At 40.8% G+C, this 23714-nt stretch overlaps 1 protein-coding gene across 4 annotated transcripts in view; it reads left to right on the top strand.

Annotated features, from left to right (window-relative positions):
* EPHA6 (EPH receptor A6) overlaps positions 1 to 23714 on the top strand; it is an 844148-nt gene that overhangs the window by 30353 nt on the left and 790081 nt on the right. For 3 of the 4 annotated variants that reach the window (XM_038403007.2, XM_038402996.2, XM_038402988.2), the window contains exon 2: positions 5982 to 6046. In XM_038403007.2, the coding sequence (XP_038258935.1) occupies positions 5982 to 6046 (65 nt within the window). Of the gene's footprint in view, positions 1 to 5981; positions 6047 to 6999; positions 7080 to 23714 lie in introns of all 4 variants that reach the window. The other variant, XM_038403013.2, reaches the window with a different exon arrangement.

The following is a 23714-nucleotide window of genomic DNA, read 5'->3' as shown; positions in this document are numbered from 1 at the left end:
TTAATATTGTTTGGTTTCTCAATTATATTTCAGTTGGAACTAAAATGGTTTTAAAAATTAGTCATGTCATGTTAATTTTTGCTGAAATGGCTTTAATGTTTGAAATAAAATATTATAATGCAAATGCAGACATGAATGGAGAGTACACAAGGCTAAATCAACTAGAAGAATGTTAAATCTGAGTGATGGTGACACAGCAACATGTCCCAATCTCATAGATTTTTTTTTACCAGAAGATACCATTATGATGATCTACTCTGGCCTCCTGCACATTAGAGGCCATAGAACTTCATCCACTAGCTCCTGAAATATTGGCATGAATATTGGCATGAATTCGGTTTAAACTTGTGATGTTGGAAAAAGACGTGTGCTGGGTAAAAGTTATACCGGTACAGTGGGTGTCACATAAGGGACAGCTGCTCCCATTTGAGCCTCTTCTTAAATGCAGCCACCAGTAGCATGGCCATATGGACAGGCTCCTGATGCTGGGAAGGAACTTATAGACAGATGCATCAGACAGGACAGTAATATTAATATCCACAATTGCATAAACCCAATGAGCCTAACACCCGTGTAAGTGTCATGGAGGCACTGTGGCTTCTATACTAGTCCACTGTTCAGAGTAGCTTCCTAGGAGTTGGACAGGCTGTTTTGGAACCCCAGCTCTGTTGGGGAAGAGGGTGACAGGATGGGGAGGGGGAAAGGGAAACTGATCCAACACTCACTTTTATATTTAGAGGTTACATATATTGGTCTAAATCAGGCTCAGGTACAATTCTACTTAGATCACTGAGGCTACCTCAGGGATGAATTCTGTCCAGTATGCTTCTCAGAGTTCAGACAGCAGCAGACTTCTCTTCGCTAAAAAACAAAAGAAAAAGCAACTGAAGTGTCCATGCTTCATGTTTAAAGCTGGCTATATTTTGACTTCTCTAAAAAAAATCCTTTGTGTTTGCTATTTTTATAAAAAAGTGCTCTTTTAAATACATAATTTAAAAGTAAACTACAAAGTAGTGAACAGAACATAAGAATAGACTTTGATTTATGTAAGGGCTGCCCCTTCCTGAAATCATAAACACATCTCAATTCTAGACTTTCTAAACTTGGAGCTTCAATTTTGCAGGGTATTTAAAAACGTGAAAGTCTTAAACTCTTGTAGTACTTCAAATGGGCCCTGATCCTGCAATTGCATGGGTACCCTGGCAGGGGAGAAAATTTAAGTGACTTGGCCAGAGGGATGTCAAGAGAAGATGCAACCCCCCCACATGATCAAAGCAACCATGAGCAGGGGGCACTAGAAAGATACATGATCTGGGAGTACAAGTTTCAACACCACACAACATCCAAGAAAACAAAGACTTTCTGAACAAACTGACTCTGAAATCATTACCACAGATACCACACAGTGGGAGAGAGGGGCAGTGATAAGGGAACTGCAAAGAACAGAAATTGAAGAAGCAGACTGGTGACTTATTTCCAAAATGGGAAAGAGAACCAGGAGGCACTCAACCCAGCTAGAAGTATGGAATTTTTATCTGATACTTAGCAAGTCTACTACCAAGGAACTTCTTTCTGGACAAAGAGAACAGAAAGCTACAGGGAACATATTCAGTGGATGTCCTTGTAATATGAAGCAAGCAGCTATGGAGAGATTCTTCAGCCACCCTAAGAAAGTAAATAATTGTCATTGGTAACTCCATTTTAAGTTAAGTGGGCAGACAATTCAGCAATGGACACAAGAACAACAAAACCGCGTTCTGTCCTCCTGGAGCAAAAATACAACATGTTACTGGAAGATTGGATGGAATTATGAAGTTTTCCAGTAAATTCCACTGCTGATACCATTGGAACATGTGACCTGGAACTACTACAGATTATAGAAGACTTCAGGAATCTTGAAAGGGAGCTGAAGAAGAGGAAAGTCCAAATGATTTCTGGTCACTCGATCACAGACCTAAGAGTGGCTATACTTCAACAAAAAAGCTTCAAAAACAGACTCCAACGAGAGACTGCTGAATTGGAATTAATTTGCAAACTGGATACAATTAACTTAGGCTTGAATAGAGACTGGGAATGGATGAGTCATTACACAAAGTAAAACTATTTCCCCATGGTATTTCTCCCTCCCACCCCACCCCCCACTGTTCCTCTGATATTCTTGTTAACTGCTGGAATTAGCCTACCTGCTTGTCACCATGAAAGGTTTTCCTCCTTCCCCCCCCTGCTGTTGGTGATGGCTTATCTTAAGTGATCACTCTCCTTACAGTGTGTATGATAAACCCATTGTTTCATGTTCTCTGTGTGTGTGTATATAAATCTCTCCTCTGTTTTTTCCACCAAATGCATCCGATGAAGTGAGCTGTAGCTCACGAAAGCTTATGCTCTAATAAATTTGTTAGTCTCTAAGGTGCCACAAGTACTCCTTTTCTTTTTGCGAATACAGACTAACACGGCTGCTACTCTGAAACCAATGATTTCTTGGTGATTCTTCAGGTCCCACAAGTAAGAGAAAAGAAAAGGCAGTAAATACAGGAAGTGAACCGTTGGCTGTGTGACTAGTATGAAATGGAAGGTTTTGATTTTGGGGAAACAAAGCCACATTCCAGTATAGATGATGGCACATGTATCTCAGGTCAGGGACGACTATTCTAATTTCAAGGTTAACCAGTGTAGCCATGAGGGGTATTAAACAAACCTAAAAATGGGTATGTGCTATGAGTAAATGAAGTACAAACTCAAAATTGATATATCATTAACAGACCTTACTTGTGTGGAGAGGAAAGATAAGAAAATTTTCAGTTGCCTATATACCAGTTCTAGGAGTCTGAGTAACAAGCAAGAGGAACTGGAAAAATCTCATTAAAGATGTAATTGGCATTACTGAAACCTGGTGGGATGACTTGCATTATTGGAATTAAAATATTTGGTTATATAACCTGTTCAGAGTGGGTAAAAGATGTTTGGGAACTGGGCCTCTACGTTAAGAGACACTCTACATTAAATACACCATTACATGTTATCAGTAACTCAGAACCACAGGATTTTGAATGCATATGGATCAATGTGCTAACTAGAACTAGCACAGTCCAGGAAGGGGTACTGATGCATGTTTGTAACAAACAACCGAATCAAACCAAAGAACAGGTTGAGTTACTCCTTAAGTACCTGTTTTGAATGTGTGGAAAGAAAAAATATATTATGGGGGACTTCCATTGCAAAGACACATGCTGGAGATCTAATGCAGCTGGTAGTAAAATAATACAAGTTTGTAAAAATTATAGGCTTTTTAACACAAAGTATTGCACCCAATACAAGGAAACTCTATTTTGGACCTCATGACTGATAAAAATTAATTCATCAGTGGAATGGAAGTTGGTGGTTGTCTTTGGACCAGTGATCATGATCTGACTGCATTTGATACAGACAAACAGAGGGAAAAGTCTAATTTGTCAAAAGTTAAGGAAAACTGAGGGAAATTGAGTTAAAGAAAAATTTTAGACAAATAGGTGAATGTGCCTTCTCTTCCCACTCCTTCCTTGCATGGATCCTAGTCCTTCAGAGGGCCTTCCTAGGCCGGAGACAGTGCCACAAAACTTTCCACATGAGAAGGAGATAACATGTGGATGGTCCATTTTGCTTAGCGATCTTGGGCATAAGCTAATGGACTGCTAAGGGTTAAATTTCTGCACTTCTCTGACATCATCATATAGGGAAAATTACTGAAACGTTAAGTTTGACTTACCAATACCTCTACAGCTTTTTGTATTTGTAATTGGTAATTTTTTCAAAAAAACTTTTGTTCAATGTTACTGTGTTTATTTATATCTTAGTTTTGGTTTTTATCTTTATTTTACTATTGTAGTGATAGTCTAGTACTGTCAACTACTACATGTTTATATTTTTTCCTTTTCTGTTTGACAATTTTTGTTTTTTCCTGGCTTTATTTTTGGTTGGTTAATTGTTGATCCTTTTTCACTAATGAAATTTAAAGTTAACACAGATTTTGTTTGTATGTAACCCTTGCTAGTAGCTTTGACCCTCATCCAATTCTTATTGAATTCAGTGGGTTATGGTTTGGAACCTTTCTACAGCCTCTCAGAGATTACTATTTAATTAGTACTTCAGTTTCTGCTGGGGGAGCTCACACCTTATTTAAGTTGTGCCCATGACAGAAAGTTTTTTTTTTTTAAATCAGAACTCCATTATGCAATGGCAATTATTGTAAAAAAGATGTATCTGTCTTTAAAAAAATGCTAATCTAAATTTTCATTATAATTTCAATGATGAATATACTCTAGTTTTAAAAAGTTGATACTCATTACATGTATAGCTTTGTTTGATCTCAGAAACCATTACTCAAGAAAGCAGTTCAAACTCAAGGGTATTGTCCATCTGAAATAAAGGTTGCTCTCTCTTGCTGACTCTTTGTACCTGCTTAGTCTGAACAGCTTGAGGCAGGGACTGTCCCTTTGGAACAGCTGGAAAATCATGAGAACCATGGGTTTGTTACCACAAACAAATAAGACGTGCGTGGTGCATAGTTCATTTCCTGGCTAGCTGTTCAGGATTGTGAACTTCATCTGTTGTGAGCCATGGGGGTAGAAACAAGCGTAACTCTTACCTTTTTGTGTGATGGAAGTAACAACAATCCAGTGTTAACAGGGCTATATCTTATAAGTACCTAAACTTTGATGTTGCTGTTGAAAAGTAAAATGGTACTTGTGAAAGAGCTAGGCTGGCTGTTCACCATGTCTCTCTCTCTCTCTCTCTGTGTGTGTGTGTGTGTGTGTGTGTGTGTGTCTGTGTGTGTCTGTGTGTGTGTAGAGAGAGGGAGAACTATAGGATTCAGCTTAAAAAAATATTCTTCTCAGAAACCTGGTTGATACTTTCTTAAAACACCATAACTGGAGAAATAGAATTAACAGTGCTAGTCAACAATGAACATTATATCTCAATCTTAGTATATGATTCTGATATGGGACTATAAGGTCAAACATAACTGTTCCATTAGTACAGGTCCAGTCTGGCACATCACAAGATACTGAATTTACTAACAGTTTCACAAGTTCTGAATTGTGTGTGGTATGGTTTTGCATAATTAAGACAGGGAAGAGAGCCAGTTTGCCATGCTTTTTTATTTGAACCCATATAAACCCAAAAATCTTTTAGAAAAGAATGTTTTTATTACTTTTGTCAGTGTAATGATATCCAAACCTCTTGTCATGTAATAAAAATTGTACATGAAAATTGCAAAAGATTAACAGTATACAAAATTTTAGAAATGATAGTATCTTTTAGCACTTAATCCAAATAAACTAGCAAAACTAATCGTAGTCAGACTTTCTAGTTGTTTTTTGTTTTAGGTTTAAAGATTCAGTTACAAATGATGACATGTAAAATGGAGATAATGGCCTTTATAAAGTGCTTTTGAGATGTACCAATGAAAAGTGCTATAGTAGAGCTAAATGGTGGTATTATATTGATTGATTGCATTATTTCTTTGCATTTTACCCCAATTACATTTAACTTTAAAATGTGGAAATGACTAAACTCTGCTTTTCTTCATTTTTAAAGTTCACAAAACTTGATTCCAGAAATACATCTGTATGAAAACTTTCCCATACTTCCAGGTGGGGGTGGCGTCTGAAACTGGGTTTCCTCATTCAGGCATATATAGTTATAACCACTGGACACCACAATGGTGTAATACACTTTTAAATTACACTGTAGAAAAGATTGAATTTTCATATAATAAGTCATATCTTCTGGGATTTAACTATGAAAGAGAATCACAAAGCTAAAATTCTATTAGTAGTTACAGCCAAGCAACCCCATTGACTTTAGTGGGACTAAACTAATGTTGTAGAGGAAGAACTAGCCAAATTAATGCAGGCCTGGTATTTAAATTATTGCACTCTATTTCTATGTCTAGAACAAATTAAATATCTAATATATATATATACATATATTTTTATTTCTAGTGGTGTTGCTTGATACTACAGCTGCACTTGGAGAGCTAGGATGGAAAACCTATCCTTTAAATGGGGTAAGTCAAGCTCTCGTTTTGCTTTTGTTGTCCTTTTTATTCAGCACTATTTTACTTTCCTGCAGTATGTACTAATGGAAAAGATTTTGGGATAGTGAATTGAAGTATCTGAATTGTAGTTAACACTAATAGCCCCCAGAATAGCAAGGAAATATGTGCACATATTATAGTACCATCAGCTGCTACTTCTATAGGTAATGGTTTGTCAGGATTTCTCATGTCTGTATTTGGAGGTGTGTAATTCAGTTATGAATATCTTTTCTGTACTAAAACTTAAATTAAGTTTTTAAATCAGGAACAAGCTTTCTTTAAATTTCATAAAAAAATAATTTATCCATTTATTACAGTAGTTTGAAACAATTTATATGATCAAAGTGGCATTTTTGATTCCACTGTCTGATGCGTGATTACAAATGTTAATTCTGAAGGCCTATTAAAATATTGTAAAAGAGTGAAAACAAAGCTATCAAGGTTTAGAAAATTGATATATTTATGTAAAGTGGCTTTTTTCTTATATGACATTTTTAATCAAAAGTTCAGTATCCTAAATAATGTTTTTACACAATTGCACAGTATTGTTAATATAGATTGACATGACAAGAGGCACAGGATGCTTTGTAGGGCGCAAGGCCTCAGAGCTTTGCAGATGGCTGGCATGCTTGGAGATGATGTGGCCAGACTGGGAGGGGGAAGAAGGTGTGGGGTTTTTTTTTAAGTGTAACCTCTTGAGAAATATTGGTGGCTGATCTTCAAATGGTGTATTGCTGTTTCCACCTGTGCAATGCTCTTAACAGCACATTTGTCATTTTTAGTATCACTTTTAATGAAGATAGTCTATTGAAGCAATTAAGTCCTTTTTATATGTTGGGTCCTTATTCTAAAGATGACCTAAATTTAGCTATCTCTTGCCTTTTGTATCATTTCTTTTCATATTGGGTGGTATTATCTTTTAGTTGCTGTATATGATGCATGTGCTGTGTTGACTTCTGAAACAGACTGAGCTATAGAGCACCGATGGTATTTTGTATGCGGGGTAAGCCTTTTGTTTCATTCTCTGTTGGTTTTTCTTTCTTGCAACACATTCTAGAAGGAAATAAAGTTGTCCATCCTCAGCAACTTAATAATCTGTTCTTTAAAAGTGCTGCTAGTATCTGCCCCCAGGGACTCCAAGCAATGTGACATTTCTTAATCTCAGCCTATTTTCAAAATAATAGGCAATATTTTTCAGGCTTTTCCAGTCCTTTGTATTCTTAGACAAGATTTTTAGTCTGTTAATACATATCTCAGTGTTTTACACTTTTGAATGCAGTCTCATATAGTCTGAATCCTAAATTCTGAAGGTTTTCTTTGGAAATTATGGACAAAATAAACAGGCTCACATCCTGATAAGAAAACTACAATATGAGCCAAATACCTTTTAACTTAGTCAAATGATGAGTCCCATTAAAATCAACAGGACTACTTGTGTGCATAAGACAATCAAGATCTTATATCATTTCCATTAAGTAGCAATGGGTTTTCCATATGCATTCTTGAAAGCTACAACTGTTCCATCAACAATAGATCTAAAATGCAGGCAGGAAGAAACAACGAAGATGACTTACACGATAACCATCAGAATATGTCTGTTTTGGCTGCTCATGTAAGTCCCCTTCCCCCTCTCAATTTTGTAGCTCACTTTTAAATCACAGATACGTTGATGTTTTGCCAGAGGAATTGCTTCTACTTTGTCAGTCTTAGGAATTGGTCTTATATCTCTGATACAAAGAACTTACATATGAATTAATTGTAAATATTTGGGGTTCAGTTTATTTTTAAGATATGCTATGATCTTTCTTGGGAATCTGACAAAAAAAGGTCACTGAGAAAATCGTGGTAACTTCTCTTTTCCCAACATATTTATGTGGCTGTAACTTGAAGAAATGGAAAACATTGGTTAGGTGAAAACCTGAATTGCTGTGTAGTGTTAGTTTGAGCAGTTGTTAACGTGCTAGTAGTTGTGATAGATATTCACTGATACTAAGGCCATGTCTACACTTAACGGAGATCAACACTGCTGTGATCGAGGTAGCAGGGGTCAATTTAGTGGGTCTGATGAAGACCCGCTAACTTGACAGCAGAGCACTCTCCAGTCGACTCTGGTACGATGAGAAAGTGTCTCCGATCGACACAGCATGGTGTATTCACGAAGCTGGAGTAGCACAATTTAGGTCAATTTACTGTGAGAGTGTGGACAAGGCCTAAGTAAACTCTGGAACTGAGCAAATAGAAAACCTCCTTCATGAATAATTGAAAAGCGAATATAATATCCTAAGTCCTTGTAGAATAATGGGTATGTTTTTATGAATTGTAATATTCACAACAGAGTAATTTAAATATATGCAAACTTGCTGTTTAAAATGGGTGGCTGCTAATTCTTTTATAACTGCTGCCATGCTTAGAATTACTTAAATTAATACATAGTTTAATAGAGATTTTTTAGTTCAGAAGTTAATATAGCAAAAACTGTATACAGAGGTACCAAATTATTTTTAAAGTGGTTGTGAAAATAATCTTTAAAGCTAAAAACTAAAGTGTATTGCTTTACTCCTTATGTTTTAAATAACTTTTGAATACTGCACCTGGTATACAGGTAAAAGGATTACAATTTCCATTACTGCTAGCCCCTTCTCATTTATAAGCACTTAGAAATTTTGCAGAACATGCCCTAAACACTCTCCTTCATGTCCATCATATAATTTGTCAGTTGTATTTGTTTGCAATTCTGAATTTCCATCAATATATAGATTAGTTATATCCACACTTTTTTGAACTGAAGGCCAAATTCTGGCTTCAGAATCATGTTTGTGTCTCTCGTTGTCTTATGCCAGAAATTACTCCCTTGCATTTATTGATTTTAAAATTTAAGTTCAATAAAATAGCTGTTCTCCTAAATCCTTTACAAAATGATCACAGATGTTGCATGTCCAGAATATTCCTATCCAGAGTTACAGATCTAGCCTAACATAATTACCCTGTACTCTGAGGCCTACCTGTGCAATCTAGATATCATTTTATTTTCCCTGAGAATGTAAATGTTCCTGTCCTTGGCGAGCTCCCCAGCATTACCGCTTTGTTTGGGAGACCCCACAGAAGCTCTTTTTTCAAAACTCCAAGTCAGAATGTGTTAGGGCTTTGGGACCAGGGAAGGTGAAGGTGGAGCAGCATTAACTCACGTTGAAGCTCTTTCAAAGGCTGCATGGATGGATCCAGTCATTGGCAGCGTGCCTCTTGGAGGATCAGAATGTAGGGGCCACCCATCCATCCAGGCACTTCTGCCTCCCTAATTCCAGGGCTACCTGGGGTTGTGAGACTATGTACTCTGTTTACCTCCATATATCCCAAAGCTCTCCCACCTGAGGGGATGATTAATTCTCCATGATGAATGTCTCCAAATTTCCTGATCTGTGCCCACTTCCCCCAGGTTTATCCACTTCAAATCTAATCTCCTAATTTGGAACACTAGCATTGCCATATTGGTCCATCTGGTCTGAAATTCAGTCTTTGACATTGGTTGTTGGAAGGTGCAGGAATCCCCAGGATGGACAATCACAAAACAAATGGCTCAGAGAGGAATTTTTTTTCCAAAAACCTTTCGCTGGTTGGCTTATCCTGAAGTAGGATGATTTGTATCCCATTTTTTCATCCTATCTAGTGTGACCATCGATGTTATACATATGAATGTCTAGTTTGTATTTTAAATCCTGCAAACCTCTTGGACGCTATATCTTATAGCAATGATACCCAAACTTTATACCCTATGCTGCTAAAAGCCTTAATTTTGACAGGTTAAACGATGAGAAAGATCTATCCCTTCTGGCAAACTTTTTTTTTAAAATACTCAAGAATTCACTCATGGTCTTCCTTCAGCTGCTAAAAATTTATTTCTCTTGGCTTTATTAAAGAGCAATAGATAGGCAGAAAATAATATGCAGACAGAGTCAGTAGCAGATCCCCAAAAATCTCTGGGTTTTCAAGGCAGAATTCTGTGTCAATTTGATGGAGAAGGAAACTCACCACCTTCACACTTTCTCTCTCTCTCTCTCTCTCTCTCTCTCACTCTCACTCAATCACAAAAAAAGGCAACACAATTGCAAATAAAAACTTCCAACATTTTCTTATCCCAGAGTGGAAATAGCCCTAGAAGAAATATAGGGAATTGTCTGGCCTCATGAATTGACACTTTTTTGTCTACATGTGGCAAACCCTTTTTTTTTATTGCATCTGTTTTTGAATCAAGTATATTCAGTTTAGCTGTATGTGACTTTCCATCAGTCTGATTTTAACATCCATTTTATATGTCTTGCTATTTAGCTCTTTAAGAGACTACTCAAAGTTAATTGGTGAGAGAGAAGCTAGCCTAATTAGGTCTGCTTTTTGCTATGATAAGGGCATGTTTTATGTTTTCTCAATACTTCTGTTTTTGACACTATGATTTAACTCTTTATATACTAAGAGCTGTAATCGTGTAAAAGTGAAATTATCACACTGGCAACAAAAGGCTCAAATCCAGTCTGCAGGTTTTTTTTGTAAGTTGTCTGGAGCTTTCTAGAAATGAGATCCATCTCTTGTTAGTACATTGATACTCCTTTTAGGATTATAGAAACTTGGGTAACACTAATAACAGACAATTTAAAATGACACTACAATGACATCTAATAAACTGAAATGAAAATCAGTATTTTTTCCGTACATTGTCACATTCTGTGGTACAATTCAGACCAGTGAGGGCATATGCCTCCACCTGCCCTGCAGCCTTGGGTGGCTCACAATACTTTGCTGTGTAGCTCCTAACCTGAGCTCCTCACAAACAGCCAAAGAGTGTGCAGATCGCACGGAGTGTCTATGAATAGCTGCAGCCTGCCAACAGCACTCTGGCTTCCGGCAGCCTTCACTATTACCTGCAAGCAAGATGACTCTAACATACTCCCAGTCCCTGATTTTCTCCAGAAACATGCGTTATGTACCGCCCAGCCCTCTCCTGGACAGTTCAGACATTAGAGGTCTGTTTTTCCCTATAAGGTATCAGTATACAACAATTTGGTATTTTAAACTGGAGTTACCCAACAATTCAGATTAAACACAACACTGGATTAGTTTTTCTTAAAAAATAAAACAAGTTTATTTAACTACAGAGGGATTAAGTGAGTACAAGGTATTAAAGTCAGAAATGGTTACAAGAGAAATAAAGATAAAATGCTTCCGAGTAGCTAAGACTTAAACAAACTTATCTTGGTTCAAGGTAAAATCCTTACCACAGGTTCCCAGCAACATTGCTGAATGAAATTTTCAAATCAGAATATCTGATTAAATCCAAAAGTTGAAAAAGAGAGAGAGCATACCTGGACGGTTTTTGCCCCTCGCTTTTTTATAGTCCTGTCACCCTCTGAATACATTTTTTGAGGTTACCTCTAGATGAAGTTTCTTCCAGTTGTGAGGATGGAAGTATGGAGTCTCATGGATGGTGGTTAAAATGCAAATCAATCTGTTCCTGTCTCTCTTCACTGCCAATGAATGGCCACTTGAGCCGTGATTGCCAATCAATTTTTGGAACCTGGCTAGAGGTGGCAGTTTGTCTTTTTTCTCCTTGAGAAATAGATTTACCCCTCTCCCCAGGCTTTTCTGGTGAGCCCAATTCAGTCATAATTTCAGTTTATGTTCGTAACTTTACAAATGTTTCTACATACATTTCACTATGATATTGTTAACCGGTGAGTTGTTTGTTTTCAAATGATGCCTTGCAAAGCATATTTTGTACAGGATTATTACACTAGTGTGTTTGGATGTGAATACAGGGGTACATTCAGTCACATACACCTGTCCCGAGATCCCCCTGTCAAGTTGTGTGGATTTACTATAACATTTTCTTCAGAGAAAATATTTTTTTAAGTAAGTGAAACTAAAATAGGGGAAATGATTCACTGACTGGGGAGCAGGGAGTGAAACTGACTATTTTTCTCTTAGTTTGTGCATTTGACAGAACTGCTTGTTTAATAGTTACACTGATCTTAGGTGTTACCTGGAATAATAAAAGGTTAAAACTGTGTTCAGGCAGAAATAGGATTTTTAAGATTCAATGATTGGAGAATGCTCACTTTTGTTGTTGAGCCCAGGTCTTATCAATGTAAACCTAATTGTAGGGGACTTTTTTGAGTTTTATTTATTGATATTTTGATCATATCTGATTGAAAAAGGATGTTTCTATTAAATTAGAGAGTGGCATTCATGATAGGCTACCTAAGTTTTCTACCTCAGTCAGGGATACGTGTGTCACTTCCAGCATAAAATACTCTTCATTTCAAAATAAATCAGTCATTCAAACAGTCTTCGCCCTTCCCCACTTCCTGCAAACAAATCCTTCGTTGCAATACTTCCTTTCCGAAAATAATCAATTGTGTATTCTTCCTTATCCAGAATCTATCTATTCTTTTCTTCAATCCCTTGCAACCCACCATACTTCCAACTCCCCAGCACTACATGGAGGTTATTTTAGGTATCACCTGGTAGCTGTTCCTCACAATAACAAGAGCAGATTCTTCTGGTGGTGGATGGGTAGTTGTATTGTTGAGAAGTTAGTAGATCTACCTTAACTGCTGGCAATGTGGGAGGTGAGTCTCTCCTAAATAAGGAGGAACAGGTTTCTCCTGTGGTAGTAAGGTTGTGATGTATTGCCAGGCTTGCACTGTGCAGCAGAAGCTTTGTTATTAGCTCACGAAAGCTTATGCTCAAATAAATTTATTAGTCTCTAAGGTGCCACAAGTCCTCCTTCTCTTTTTTGCGAATACAGACTAACATGGCTGCTACTCTGAAATTTGTTATTAATGATATTAAATGTAGTGCCAAGATGCCCCCATCAGAAATCAAGGCCCAAGTGAGCTGTACATAAACATTAGTAAGAGGCAGTCTCTGCCTTAAAGAGCTTACTTTAATAGACAAGACAAAGGGTGGGAGAGATCAAGTACTATCCTTATTTTAGAGACCAGGAAAACTTAGGTACAGGATATTAAGAGACATATGCAGGGTCACAGAGGAAGTCTCTTGGGAGGTCAGGGCTCAACTCCAGCACTAAGTCACAATCCAGTGCCTTTAGCACAAGAGTAGCCTCACTTTCTAGATTATCCTAGATTACCTGTCCTATGCACTGCTGGAATAGTCAAATGGAGAGGTAATACGTAATTCCTTACCAATGCACTTTTAGCCGTGCAGGTGGGGAGCAGGGGGAGCAGCACTACTTGGCACAAGAGGGAAGTTTCTCTTGTCACAGTTGTTCCTGACATTCCTGGTAGTTGCTTGAGTGAACAGCAGTTAGTTCAATGTGATCCTCAGAAAGCACTAAAAATGTGAATGTGTAGAGCCAGATTTAGAATTTCAGATTGAGCCTATGAGACACCAGTTCTTGCCCCATCCTATCTACCCTTATCATACTGCTATGCATGTGACCACAGTCAGGATTTCAGGGAGGGCTAGTAGAATGATTACTTGGGGTACACTTTAAAATTAATTGATTTCAATTATACATGTAGATTAGATTGGTTTCTCTCTAAAGGAAGATTGGCTGCTGCTGATACAAGAAAAATCACTAGATCCAGTAGGCTCAAAGATGTTCCCTCTATTGCTTTATCTCTAGATGCAGGGAAGGCCTTTGATAGGGTTGAATGACCTTATCTAATAGCTGTCCTAAAAATATTCAGATTTGAACCAATACACTGACCGAATTCAAATATATTGTAACTCTCCCCTCGCTTCACTATCAACTAATGGAATTATTTCTCTCACATTTCAACTAGAAAGAGGGACAATGGCAGATCTGCCCCCTCTCACCTCTCCTTAATCTCTCCTGAAGCACTGGCAATGTACATATGTCAGCACTCAGCCACTGAAGGTATGACTATGTTGCGAATTATACCTGATCGGTCACGCACGGTTCAAGTTTTAGGCTGAGGCACCAAAAACCAGGTCCAGATCTGCAGAGTTTCCAGTCTGTGTTTAATGTATTACGCTCGAGCGTGGTACCCCCCCCCCCGCTAGTCAGGAGGGGACCCCGTATACAGTTTATGCAAAGCTTATATACCATCTGACATCGCGTGCTGCCCTCGTGCATCGGCACCCTTAACCAATGAATTCCATCCTCACCCCATCCTCAGCCACTCTCTGGTGAGTGCTTTCTCGTGTTCTGAGAATGTCAACAACTTTATCATTAAAACGGAACATGCAGTTACACAACGTGCCTCGCATACCACAAAGACAGGAAGGATAACAGTTTCAAGGCCCGAAATGATTCCCCAAATGTGCTGCGGTCTGTGCTGAACAGTTTCAAGGCCCGAAACGATTCCCCAAATGTGCTGTGGTCTGTGCTGCACAGACAGTGGCTGGCGCCAAAAGGTGCCAGCTCTGCACATATTAGCTTTTCCCTCAACAGTCCTCCCTTTTTTTTTGTACGTCAGTTAACACTATATAGGAGCTGAGTAACCACGATGAAGGACTAATAACTGCGAATAACACATTTTACAACATTGAAGGCATACAAATAACACGGCAAAGAAAACAGCAATCAATATGAACATGTACAGAGCACGTCTTCCCAAGACCCCGAGATCCGGCATCCATGATGTGAGCCAATTCCATACTTCCTGCAATCCAGTACTGGTATTATCAAGACTGATATGACGAAATAAAGTCGCCTGTTGCTTGAGGATATGGATATCAGTCTCTACCCTATGGTGTTGATTTATAAAAACACAACAGCTGGAGTTAACTAAAGCGCATACCCCACCCTGATTAGCGAGGAGGTAATCTAATGCTAAGCAATTTTGCAGGGTTGTTTGAGATAATTGTGTGACTTCAGTTTGGAGGGCAGATAAAGCATCTGCAGTGGCATTGGCCATCTGCTCTAAGGCAGCAGAAATATTAACTATAGCTTTTTGTAGCTCACTTACTCCTAACCATGGCGGAAACCAGCGCGCAAAGGAATGAAAACCCGTGGGCCGCTCGATAAGGGAATTAAAAGGGATACTTCGCCGATCCCTCCATACTATATTGCGAATTTCTTTTCGTGTTAGACTCTGATAAACTGTTACAACAGGGATTATTGCTCCTAGGGTGCAGGTACCATACCATCCTACTGGAAGAACTTTATAGGCTGTGTGGTTACACAACCAATACCACCCTGATCCTTCAGGGATGGGCCAAGGGGCCCTTGAATAATTTGAAACGGTTGCCATCCCCGAACTAATTTTGATAGTACGATTGCACCCCATAAAAGTTCCTACAAAATTCCCATTTTCAGGATTCCAATTTCTTCTAACACAGATTGCATAATTGCCCTGAGCCACCATGTCAATAGACCATGTTTGAATAGTGATATTCCAATGAAAGGTAGTATTAGCCCATAATGTAGACAAACGCATTTCATTAGTAGGGATAGGGACCCCCACCAATGGAATTCCCTGACTAATATATGTGGGGGTATGGATACATATCCAACATTGTGTTTGATTTATATTCTGCGTAATAGCCCGAGTCAAATTCAAAAAACTATTACCTGTCCACCCTTGTACTGGACTTGAGAGTAGGGGGAAAAACCCCCGGGCCAACCATACCAATAATAACATCCGCCCCGGTACCATACAAAAACCCCTATTCCCAATATACAAGTCCAAAAGAGAAATACAAGAAGTCCTGGTGGGCTGTGAAGATTCCAGTAATTGGAGGGTTCGGTCCACGGGTTGGTTGTAATATTCATCCGTGGAATGGCTCGTACGCTGGATCACTCGGGTCCTGGGGAGGCGCTGTCGCTGCTTTAACGTAGTTGTGGTGGATCCACGAGCTCTTTCCTGCAACCTTTAAAGCAGAATAAGTACATAACAGAACTTGATACGGCCCCTCCCACCTAGGTTCCAAGGGGTCTGTGCGGGGAATCCTTTTTACCATAACCCAATCCCCTGGCTTAAATGAGTGAATTTGCAATCCCAATGGTGCAGTTTGACACAATTGAACTTTAAATTGATTATCAATCAGCTCCTTTTGTAACCTAGCAACATATTTGGCCAGAGTTTCGTCACCATCCAAGAGACTAGCATGTGCTGGAACGTAGGTTCCTGGAATTAAAGCGGGTCTACCAAATAACACCTCAAATGGGGACAGGCCCAGGGGCATGCGCGGTGTCCGCCTTATATGCCATAAGACGATTGGCAGGATTTCCGGCCATTTAAGTCCAGTTTCCTTACAGAACTTTGCTATCATTGTCTTTACTGTTCAGTTCATGCGTTCCACCTGACCAGCAGACTGAGGGTGATACGGAGTATGTAATTGTCGAGTGATTCCCAAACATTTATACAGTTCCTCCAAAATTTTCACAGTAAAGTGCGAGCCTCGATCTGTATCTATAACTTCAGGAACACCAAACCTAGGTACAATATCCTTCATTAGAAACTTAACTACAGACCTCGCATCTGCTTTCCTCGTCGGTACCGCTTCAGGCCACCCAGATAGCTGGTCCACTATAACGAGAAGGTGATGGAATCCTGAACACTTGGGCATGTCTGCATAATCCATTTGCAGACGCTGAAATGGAAAATTCGCCCAAGGTCTCCCCCCCCGCGAACTGGCATCAGACCGAGTCATAGCAGAGAATGCCAAACAAGTTGAACAGGATCCAAGAATACGCTTCACCGCAGGATAAATGTGTGGTGCCGCCCAGGATTGGAGTATGGCAGCCACTGTGCCTTGAATACCAGCATGGCCCAGGGAATGAAAATAATGAGCAGCTGCCAGTAAATAACGACGGGGAAGGATAGGTTTGCTCCCGATTTGCCAAATTTTGTCCGCGCCCTCCACACCCTCCCAACGTTTCCACTCGCCCAATTCCTCCAAGGATACATCAGTGTACATTAATGTCCAATCCGCAGGTGGGAAAGACCCATCCAAGGGGAGGGTAACCGACACAGAAAGAGGTTGTAGAGCTGCCACTTTTGCGGCTGAATCAGCTAACGCGTTACCTTGAGAAACAGCACTATCGGAGTGCTTGTGTGCATAGCAATGTACCACTGCCACCTGGCGTGGAACTAAAATAGCTTCTAGCAACATGGCAATCAAGGGACCATTAGCTATTTTTGCACCTGATGAAGTTAGAAATCTACGCTGTTTCCAAAGCTGGCCTGTAGCATGACAAACTCCAAAAGCATATCTCGAGTCTGTGTAAATGGTAGCAGTTTTTCCCGCGGACAATAAGCAAGCTCTCGTGAGCGCATACAACTCTGCACCCTGGGCACTAAATGATGGTGGTAAAGGAGCGGCTTCTATAACATCGGTCTGGGAAGTCACTGAATACCCCGAAACCCGATAGCCATCTAAATAATATGAGGACCCATCTGTGAAGAAAAGCAGATCGGACTCCATTAAAGGAGAATCTGTTAGATCCAGGCGGGGCTTACCATTCTGGGTGACGACGTCCATACACACATGATGAGGGGTGCCATCCTCTGGGAGGGATAACAAAGTCGCTGGATTAAGAGTGTTGCAGCGGCGTAGAGTGATGTTATCAGCGGCCAACAAAATTAGTTCAAATTTATGAGCTCGTTGTGGAGACAACGCCTGGGTAGAATGCTGTTTTAAAAGAATTTCAACCTCGTGGGGGACCCAAACAGTCAGGGGATGTCCCAGAACTATGGGTCGCGAATGCTCAACCATGATTGCCGCTGCGGCAATCGACCGCACACAGGAAACAGAGCCCCGGACAACAGGATCCAGTTGTACTGAATAATAAGCTATGGAGCGTGGGCAGTCTCCAAGATATTTAGGAGGACTCCACTAGCCACTCCCTGTTGTTCATGACTAAAAGAAAAAATGGTTTACCGTAGTCCGGGAATCCCAAGGCGGGCGCCGTAACCAAAGCCTTTTTAACCGCTGTAAAGGCAGTCTCCCTCTCCATAGTCCAGGAAATCGGGTTGAGGGTTGATGACATGGTAGCTTGGACCAGGGGTTTTACCAGTTCTCCAAACCCCACGATCCAAGGTCGACAAAAGCCGGCAGCCCCTAAGAAAGCCTGTAACTGTCTTTTTGTTGTCGGGCGCGGGTAATCCTGGATTGCCCGCACTCTATCGGGAGATAATAAACGCTCCCCAGGCCGAATTACAAAACCCAGATAAATTACCTGATTTAGGCACAGCTGTAACTTGGATGGGGACGCACGATGACCTTTATTCACTAATGCAGTAAGTAAAACGACAGAATCAGTTAAACGTGCTATAGTCCAAAGAGGCAATCAACAAATCATCTACATACTGAACCAAAACCGAAGAACTGGGCAAAACAATGTCCTTCAAATCTGCTGTGAGAATGCAAGAAAAGATAGTAGGGGATCCAGAGAATCCCTGGGGGAGCCGCGTCCATGTTAATTGCTGACCTTTCCAGGTAAAGGCAAATAGATATTGGGGAATCTGGGTGCAAAGGGATACTAAAAAACGCGGCACACAAATCAACTACAGTAAAACAAGTGGCCGAGTGAGGAATTAATGTCAAAATAGTACTCAGGTCAGGAACAACTGGATGCGGGGCTATAACGTAGTCATTAATAGCGCGTAAATCCTGAACAAACCGATAAACTGGGTGCCTGTCAGTTCCTGGTTTAGGTTTTCTTACCGGAAGGATGGGCGTATTACAGGGTGAACTACAAGGAACCAGAATTCCTTGTGCCAAGTAGCTGTCAATAACACGTGAGATACTCTCCTCCGCTTCCCTTGGCAAGGGATACTGCTTCACGGAAGGGGGCGGCCCATCTTTAGTTGTTAGACTCACCGGAACCGCAGATTTAAGGAGACCCACATCAGTGGAATTTGTACTCCATAAAAAATGGGGAACACTAGACAATTCAAAGGGTACACTGGGAACAGACGTAGTCAATGTCATAAGAGAGGCAACTGTCGAATCTGGAACAATCAGACGAAGCCCCTCAGGGGCACAATATATATGTGCTCCTAATTTGCCCAGCACTCATCCCAGAAGGTTTGCTGGGCCCTCCGGCATTATAACAAACCTATGGGATAGCTTTAGAGAACCAAGCTTAATGGGGATAGGGTAAGATAACCGAGCCGGGCAGGGGTTTCCTTCTATACCTTGCACCCACACCTTAGTATTAGACACGGGCCCTGGCACAAACGTTATAGTGGAAAGGGTGGCTCCTGTATCTACCAAGAAAGGCACTAAACGTTCCCCAATTTGCAGGTAAATTTGTGACTGCATTCCCAGGTCCCACTCCAACTCTCCCAAAGTTCCCAAAATCTCTGCCTCCAGTCACTGGGGGTCAATTTGATTCAAAGGGTTGGTGGGAGGATACCCTTGAGAAGTCTGGGAAAAACCAGACAGGCCATTGTGCACTGGCTCCTGCCAAGGGGCCCCCTTTGGGCGGAGGGGACATTCCCTTTTCCAGTGTCCTGGTTGTTTGCAGTAGTTACAAGTGCCAAATTTCGTATTTACCCAATTTCCTCTTGGCTCTGTTTGTCCCCGCCCCCTGCCTCTCGCCCCGCCATGCTCCCGCCAATTCTGACTCCCAACTGGGACCTGCAACGCGGCTGCCAACATACTTACTTCTTCCTTCTTTTGTTTACGCTTTTCCTTAGCTTTCTCCTCGTCCCTGCCATTAAACACGAAAGTGGCCAAGCGGACTACTTCCTGGAGAGGTTTCCCTGGCCAATCAGGCACATGTTTAGAGAAGTATTTTCTAATGTCTGGGGCTGCTTGATCGACATAAAAGGAAACCATCACTGGACGGTTTGTCTCTGCTTCTGGGTCGATGCCGCCGCCGTATATGCAGACTCGTTTCGACAAGCGGGCTAGGAAGGCAGAGGGATGCTCAGTGACCTCCTGCTGACATTCACGGATTTTAGATCAATTAGCTGACTTACTACCTGCTTTACGCACCGCCTCTAAGAGACCGTCCCTGCCTGCTTTAAGGAGGTCCATTTGGGCAGAAACAGTAGGGTTCCAACCAGGATCAACAAGGGGCCAGGCAGTACGGACACCATCCTTTCCTGCCCAGCGCCTATTGGCATCCAAGATGGAATACTTCTCATCGGGAGTAAAAAGTGTGTCCAAAATTACCTGAACATCCCCCCAGGCAGGATTAAAAGCAGTAAACACAGATCGAATTGTTTGTAATACCTGTTCCGGATCATCACGCAGGCGAGGCATCTGCTGTTGCCATGTTATCAAGTCGCCTGGGCCAAAGGGGCGGTGCACATAGGGGAAAACAACTTGTTCACCTCCGTCCACCGTATGGGAGACAAGAGGTTGCTGAATAAGAGGGGCTTGCAAAGCAATCGGTGGATCCAGAATGGGTCCGCATGAGCAGGGAGGCTGCAACCGGGAGGGTTGCGGGCATGAATCAGAAGGCTGAGAATAAGCCGGAGGAAAGGGAGAGAAAGTAGGCAGAGGATAGGGTGGGGCCGAAGACCCCTGGGACAGATAAGAAAAAGAAGAGGTAAGAGGATGTCCTTTCGCACGTGCATAAGCCCATTTGTCCCATACATACCAGTAATCCATCTGGGCTGGAGCCTTATCTTCCAGCCTCTTTCTCAATGAAGTCAATATTTCCCCTGCAAATGACCCGTCAGGTGGCCATTGCATAGATACCTGAGGAAGGGCCTGAATTACTGGCCATTCTACTTTACATAAAACAATAGTTTTCTTCTTATTTAACCCATGGGTGCCTGAAATATTCTTCCAATTCTCTAGAATTTCCGCCAAAGGGGTCCCCTTCTTGATACTCTGCCCAGAGCCCATAATTGGGCAACCGAGGGGACACCTAATGTGCCACCTTATCGTCCGAGCGACTGCTCGCGCTCCCCCCCGTCGGAATTCTCCAAGGTAAATTCACCTTTTGCTGGCTAGAGCTGTCCGCGAGGAGGAACGCGACCTCAGTACGCCTTTTGTGATGAGCCTAAGGTCCCATCTGGGGTGCCAAAACTGTTGCGAATTATACCTGATTGGTCATGCACGGTTCAAGTTTTAGGCTGAGGCACCAAAAACCAGGTCCAGATCTGCAGAGTTTCCAGTCTGTGTTTAATGTATTATGCTCGAGCGTGGTACCCCCCCCCCCCGCTAGTCAGGAGGGGACCCCGTATACAGTTTATGCAAAGCTTATATACCATCTGACATCGCGTGCTGCCCTCGTGCATCGGCACCCTTAACCAATGAATTCCATCCTCACCCCATCCTCAGCCACTCTCTGGTGAGTGCTATCTCGTGTTCTGAGAATGTCAACAACTTTATCATTAAAACGGAACATGCAGTTACACAACGTGCCTCGCATACCACAAAGACAGGAAGGATAACAGTTTCAAGGCCCGAAATGATTCCCCAAATGTGCTGCGGTCTGTGCTGAACAGTTTCAAGGCCCGAAACGATTCCCCAAATGTGCTGCGGTCTGTGCTGCACAGACAGTGGCTGGCGCCAAAAGGTGCCAGCTCTGCACATATTAGCTTTTCCCTCAACAACTATAAACAGGAAAGCATACGAAATCAGTGTACATGCTGATGACATTTTTGAAGACTTCAGCCTGATCAGTCCCATCGTTATTGAATGTAGTTGACTTTTTTGAGAGAGCTCTGGTTTTGGGATTAACTGAAATAAATCCACAAGCCATGAATATATCCAAAAGATCAAATCCGTTCAGTTTCAGAATTTTCCATTTCCAATATGCAAGGAAATAACTTATTTAAGTATTAATTTTTGGAACATTAGGACAAATCTTGTTTCCGTAAATACGGACTACATATTAAGAGGTTTCCAAGGATGTAGAGAGGTGGTGTCTCCTCCCTCTTTTCTTGCTGGGGAGAATAGATATACCCAAAATGAATACCTGTCCAAGATTAATTTACATGGTTAGCCTCCTTCACCCTTTGCTCAACTAACAGGCTTGTTGTGCATTTTAGATGGGATACAAAATAGCTTTGCTTGTCACACAAGATCCTTAAAAAAAAAATCCTGAGAAACTGGAGATATGGGGTTGCTAGATTTGTACCAGCTAACATTTCAAATGTGTCCTATTGTAAAGTGGTTCTCCAGTGGCTCTGTTTACACACCAGCCTGGTCTGAGATAGGAAAAATAGCTTAGTTTGCTGTTCAGTTTCCTCTCTTCTTGTATATACCTTAAGAAGCTGCCCCCACCCTGCAGGAAAAATCCAGTCTTCCAAACTACAGGCGACATTCTGCAATCTGTTGATACAATTAAAGCATCTGATTTTACTAATTCTCTTCTCATACCACTATGGCATAACCTGTGTACCAGGATCAAGGCAAACTTCACACTTAAGACAATTTGGATCGCCAAAGGATTTTCCAAAAAAATATATAATATGAGATGATAGACTGGTCTTCATTCAGTTACATGCATAACAAATATCAGCTACTGCTGTTTCACAGTTCCTTCTTCAGTGCCAATGCTCAAGGATTCATGAAAGGATAGGGGAGAACTGGATTCTTTCAACTCTCTCACTTCTAGAGCAGCCAAAACAGACAACTGTGTTACCAAACAGTCACATGTCAACCTTTTACCCATCCTCTATACCTGTCAAAAATTGCATGTGTTCTGGAATACCATGTTCAGTGCTCTCTCAAACTAAGTGCCACTATCTTTCCTTCTCCAAGCTTGTATGTTTTAAGGATGTGGAATGAGTCGGTATTACCAGTTAACATTGTGAAATGGATTGCAGTAACTATTTTAGTGGCCAAAAGAGTTTATTTTGGAAAAAATGGAAATCTGCAGTTCCTCCCTTGTACATAGACTGGCTCAGTGAGCACTCTATTGCTGCATTAATGGAAAAAAATGACTGTCTAATAGAAACATTTGGAAAAAATGTAGGATGTCTTATTACACATGAAATTATTGCATACTTTTGCGGTTTAGTGTGTATATATTAGTCCCTTATACTCATAGGTTATGTTCTTACTTATTTATCCATTTAGATATTTTGATACCGTGCATGACTCTGTGGATTTGTGGATGGGTTTGTATGTATGTTTTGTTTTGCAAATAATGATAATTTTGTCTTATTTCATTCTTTGTTTTATATAAAAATGATTTTTTTTAAACTTCAATGTATGTGTGGAGTGAAACTAGATCTTAAGCCACCCCAAACCTCCACTTCTTGCTCAGGCAGTGAAGCCCAGCTGCTTGCTTTTTTCAACAATAGGATTCCATTAGCATCGGTTTATATTGGCTTACATTTTTCCAGGGAATCCTCCCAAGGAAAAAGGCATAGAGATAATATTTGTAATGAACGCAGAGATTCCTTTTTAGCAGAAAGGGCCCTTGGATAAGAATTTGCACATGCCCTTCCAGCTCATCAGTTTAGCTGGGCTTACTTTCTTATTTGACACCTGTATCCAAAGTATCTAATTACACTATACCACATCTGCAATGAACAGTTTCAAGTGAGAACCCTAGTTTATTTGACTGAGAACATTTAATCCCAGTGATTGCAGCTATTGTAAATGATTCCTTCTCAATTAGTAATCTTCCTACAAAATGAACCACCGATGTAATTACTCTTGTTGTTTTTTTTAAATGTCTCATTTTCCTTTGGGAGATCTTCTAAGCTTTTGACCTTGTTTTTCTGGTTGTCCAATTAAA

The sequence above is a fragment of the Dermochelys coriacea genome, chromosome 1 (assembly GCF_009764565.3).
Source record: "Dermochelys coriacea isolate rDerCor1 chromosome 1, rDerCor1.pri.v4, whole genome shotgun sequence".
Lineage (NCBI taxonomy): Eukaryota > Metazoa > Chordata > Testudines > Dermochelyidae > Dermochelys > Dermochelys coriacea.
The sequence above is the reverse complement of the archived record's forward strand: the minus strand, read 5'-3'. Positions and strand labels throughout refer to the sequence as shown.